We start from the raw sequence: 4,258 nt of genomic DNA, 5'->3' as shown, positions 1-4,258 counted from the left end.
TCCTTGGTCACTACTTCAAGCGCCGCCTTGGCTTGGCCAACGGCATCGTGGCTGGCGGCAGCTGCCTCATTTCCGTGCCGCTCCCTTTCTTCCTGAAGATGGTCGGGAAGGCCATTGGGCTGGCGCATACTTTCCAAGTACTCAGTGCCTTAATGCTCATCCAGATATTCTTGGCGCTGACCTATCGGCCCATCTTGCCGCCTTCTTGTGACTCTCAGCGCGATGGGCAGGACAAGCTGGGCAGCCGGAGCGTGCGGCAGCAGTGCTGGTCCCAGACGCGCAAATATTTCAGCTTGAGGGTTTTCCGGAGAAAGACGTATCGGATCTGGGCCTTTGGGATCGCTACTGCTGTCCTGGGGTATCTCGTACCGTACATGAACCTGGTAAGAGCCTTGGCTGGGTCTGGCAGGAGTGGGAGGTCCCTTTGCCCACAGTGAAAAGGCTCCTCCACGCAAGCGAGGAGGAGGTGGGAAGGTGGAGGTGGGCAGCAGGGACAGAGCAACCAAAAGCCTCGAAGCTTGTCGGTGCTCCTGTGTGTCCTCTGCACCAGGGTGGGCAGAGTGGTCTCTTCCTGAAGTTCCTGAGGACAGGCATCAGTAGAGATGGGTTTGGGGTGAGCGAAGGTGTGTGTGCGCAAGTCAATGTGTTAGGGACATGAAGGTCACACAACCACCCCCAAAGCCCTCTGCGGAAAGTCTTGTCCCTTTTTGGGGTACGAGAGGGATTAACACACTGAGGATTCATGTCCTTGTGTCCTTCCCTCCATCCTAGGTAAAATATGTGGAGAAGCGATTTCAAGAAACCAAAAAGGACTGGATCCTCCTGGTTTGCCTCGGGGCCATGTCAGGGCTGGGGCGCTTGGTTTCAGGCCGTATTGGCGACTGCATTCCCGGGCTGAAGAAGATTTACCTGCAGGTATGTTGTGTCCGACCCTCCGTGTAGCTGCTGGTGAGGGGGCAGCACCTCTTCTTTAGTATCAACACTCTGCTTAGTGACCGCCAACCACACATCGACCATTACCTGACACCCTTGTCTGCTGTTAGGGAAGAACATTGGTAATAGAAAGCTGCACAGAAAAGTTACACACTTGCCCTGAGGTCTCGGTGTCCGTTCAGCAATGGAACTCTGTGGTCGCAACTCTTCCCAAGCTGCTGGACACCCTCTCAGCTTCTTGTCATTCTTGAAAGACAAACTGCTGAAATCTAGCAGCTAATCCAGCAGCTAATCCTTCCTAAAGCTTCTTAAAAGGTTATTCTTAAAGGGCTCTCCAAGATGAGAGCAGAGGATGGGTGGCATTGCTGGGTCCAGAGGAATGGGCAATGTCGTTGACATGTTCAGCGTCATCTTCAGGACACTTCATGCTGCCCGACCCCACTCTTCCGGCACCCCAATGACATGCCCGCTTTTGTCTCCTCAGGTTGCATCCTTCATGCTGTTGGGCATCCTGTGCATGATGATCCCCCAGTGCCGAGGGTTCGAGGGCGTCATTGTCATCTGCCTCTTCCTTGGCCTTTGCGATGGTTTCTTCACCACCATCATGGCCCCCATTGCCTTTGAGCTGGTGGGGCCCATGCAGGCGTCCCAGGCCATAGGGTACCTCATGGGGCTGATGGCTGTGCCTATGACTGCGGGTACACCGATAGCAGGTTGGTAGCGCCGTGGTGCCGGACCTGGACCCAGCAGCTGGGAGGGAAAAGATGCTCGCAGCGGCTTTTGCCCTTGGTGATGTTTTGGCATGAGACCAGACACGTGGTTTTGCGTTTTCTGGCTTAGCATCTTGCATGAGGGTGGAAGTACGGGTGTAGCATCACTCCACGCTATGTCCTGTAGCGTCTCAGGGCCTTTCTTCAGTCTGATGAAAGGTGACTGGGGGGGGAACAGTGAGAGGGACCCAAGATCATGTTAACTTCTTGAAGCTGAGCAAAAAATTGGCGGTTTCCTAGGAGTCCTTTTAGATATCTATATGGGGACTGATTGCTAACTGGTCCATTCAGCGTCTGGGCTGTTGAATCAGAGGTGGAGCCGCTTGAGCCTCTCTCTTCCCAAGACTTGGGTATGTGTTGAGCACAGTAATAACTGCAATGTCCCTAACAGCCAAAGCTGGCCCTCAGACAGCAGAAGGTCCGCATCAGCAATCGCTGAGCTGAAGCTGTACAAGCACCTCTGATCTTCCTGCTTCTGGCAGCAAAATTCAGTTTAATGTCCTTGCGAAGGGACGCGGGGGTTGCAGACATCTCGCTGTTTGGGCGCTGCTGTAGGACGCCCCGCACTGGGCTCGCGGGGCACAGGGCTGGGTGAAGGGGCTCGTTTCATGGCCATAACCCCCAGGCAGGTGCCTACGCAGGAGAAAACTCAGAGGGATTTTCCAGTGCCGATAAATGCCGATGCTTAATTCTCTTGGCTGTGTCAGAACCTGCCAAACGAACACGTGCGGCACCTCCTTGATTTTTAAGGGATGTGTTATTTGGCTGCTCGACATCCCCCATTATTTTTCAGCTGACATCCCCACGTAGATAAAACATACAATAAATAAGCAAAGCAGGGCTTCCGGGTGGAGGCAATCCGCAGAGGAACAGCCCCTGCCCGCTTGTCCTGTTAACTCCTGGCTGGCCAGAGCCACCTGGGAAGGCAGGTTGTTTAACACTGCCTTGGCTCGCGTTTGGGGTTGTTCGGGGTGAGTCTGCTTGTGTCCTCTGCTGGTGAAATAGGAAGGATGGCTGAGGCTTTCCTCCTTGGCTTCCTTGCTGCGCAGCGTTGGCTGCACGCATCCTTTCCTCCAGGGCATTAAAACTCCAAGGAATGCAGTGGAAAAAAAAAAAAGCTTAGTTTAAAAACCCAAATCTCCCCAAATCTGGTGGTTGAAGCAAGCTGCTGGTCTCACTCGAGGGAAGAGACAAGTCGGTCCTTGACTGCTGTGGCTATAACTGCTGTTGTTCTTCTCTTTCAGGATACCTCAATGATTATTTTGGGAATTACGACGCTGCCTTTTATTTTGCCGGAGTCCCCCCTATCATCGGCGGTTTGGTGCTCTCCGTAGTCCCGCTGGTCCATCAGAGGATGCTGAAGAAGCAGCGCCTGGATTCAGGCAAAGACAAGATGCTGGTCTCGGAGGCGGTGGTGAATGGGGAGCTGCTGCCGGGCTCTCCTGCCTCTGAAGCCCACATGTAGCGCCGCTCGCCGACAGTCACTGTTGCCACCAGCAGCCTCTGCGTAGCCCAAGCACAGGCCCTTTTCCAGACGGCCCGTAATTCTTGACGATCACAAATGCACTATGTTTGTAAAGGAAGAAAATACAAAAACTTCTTCTAGTTAAAGGCTTTTAACTAGCAGAAACATTCTTTTCCGAGACAGTGTTGATTTCAAAGTCACCTTTTTTTTCCCTCTCAGCATTTTTCTAAGGAGAACTCTCACCAGGATTCAAACTTGATCGATCTCCCGCTCCTCTCCCTGGTTTTCCAGACGTCACAACAGAGGTTTACAGCTAATAAATGCCTTTTTAAAGCAGGCCACGGATGGAGCTCGTGGAACCTTGCAGCTGTCCATCCTTCTCCTCTGGTGTCACTTGGGTGGCAAGTCCAAGACACCCCCGTCCCCACCCGGCACCAGAGGCTGTTTTGGAGCCAGCAGTTCTGAAGGAGGAAACGCTGCTTTAGTCCGATGCACAAACCAAATAAATGGTCAGCGAGTCCCGCTTTCATCTCCTTCTCTCCTCCTTTTCCGCTGCTCTCCCACACACCCAGGGAGCTGCAGCTGGCATGATGGGGAGCTCAGCCGGCTCCAGTCCTCCCGCCCTCATCAAACACGGCCACGCGGGAGCACCTCCTTCCTGCAAAATATGCCTTAAAAACGTGTGGACAAGAGCAGCAGGTCCCTTGGCCGCTTTCCACCTCCCTTTTCTCACCCAGCGACTAATAACTGGGCTTTTGAGGTGCAAAAGAGGGGGGCAGCTCCCAGCACAGCCCACGGTGGCTGGCTCAGCGAGCTGGAACCTCTGGGCAAGCCACCAAGACGGGCGCTTCAGAGGCGTCGAGGAGCACAGGGTTGGGACGGAGCCCCCTGGATCATGGGTCTGCTCTGTGCTGGGAGGCGGCTTCCCTGCACCCAGGGATGCAGCCGGCTCCGGGCACAGGGTGCCACTGCTCTGCTTTGGGGCCGGTTGTGTATCACGCAGCAATAACCATGGGTCAGTATTGGGAGGGGAAGCCCCGGGTTTCCAAAGGGTTTAGAAGTCCTTTCAGCACTTAACTGGTAGCCCAGC

General features: G+C 54.3%; 1 protein-coding gene across 1 annotated transcript in view; it reads left to right on the top strand.

The window, feature by feature from the left end:
• SLC16A2 (solute carrier family 16, member 2 (thyroid hormone transporter)) overlaps positions 1-3,194 on the top strand; it is a gene marked incomplete at its 5' end in the record, with an annotated part of 7,597 nt that extends 4,403 nt beyond the window's left edge. The window contains 4 exons of the mRNA XM_010138751.1: positions 1-383; positions 772-915; positions 1,418-1,646; positions 2,948-3,194. The exon at positions 1-383 is cut by the window's left edge and continues 5 nt beyond it. Of these exons, the coding sequence (XP_010137053.1) occupies positions 1-383; positions 772-915; positions 1,418-1,646; positions 2,948-3,168 (977 nt within the window). The remainder of the gene's footprint in view (positions 384-771; positions 916-1,417; positions 1,647-2,947) is intronic.
• Between the last annotated feature and the right edge of the window lie 1,064 nt (positions 3,195-4,258).

The sequence above is a fragment of the Buceros rhinoceros genome, unplaced genomic scaffold (assembly GCF_000710305.1).
Source record: "Buceros rhinoceros silvestris isolate BGI_N320 unplaced genomic scaffold, ASM71030v1 scaffold32140, whole genome shotgun sequence".
Classification (NCBI taxonomy): Eukaryota; Metazoa; Chordata; class Aves; order Bucerotiformes; family Bucerotidae; genus Buceros; species Buceros rhinoceros.
This window is presented reverse-complemented; position numbering and strand designations above follow the sequence as displayed.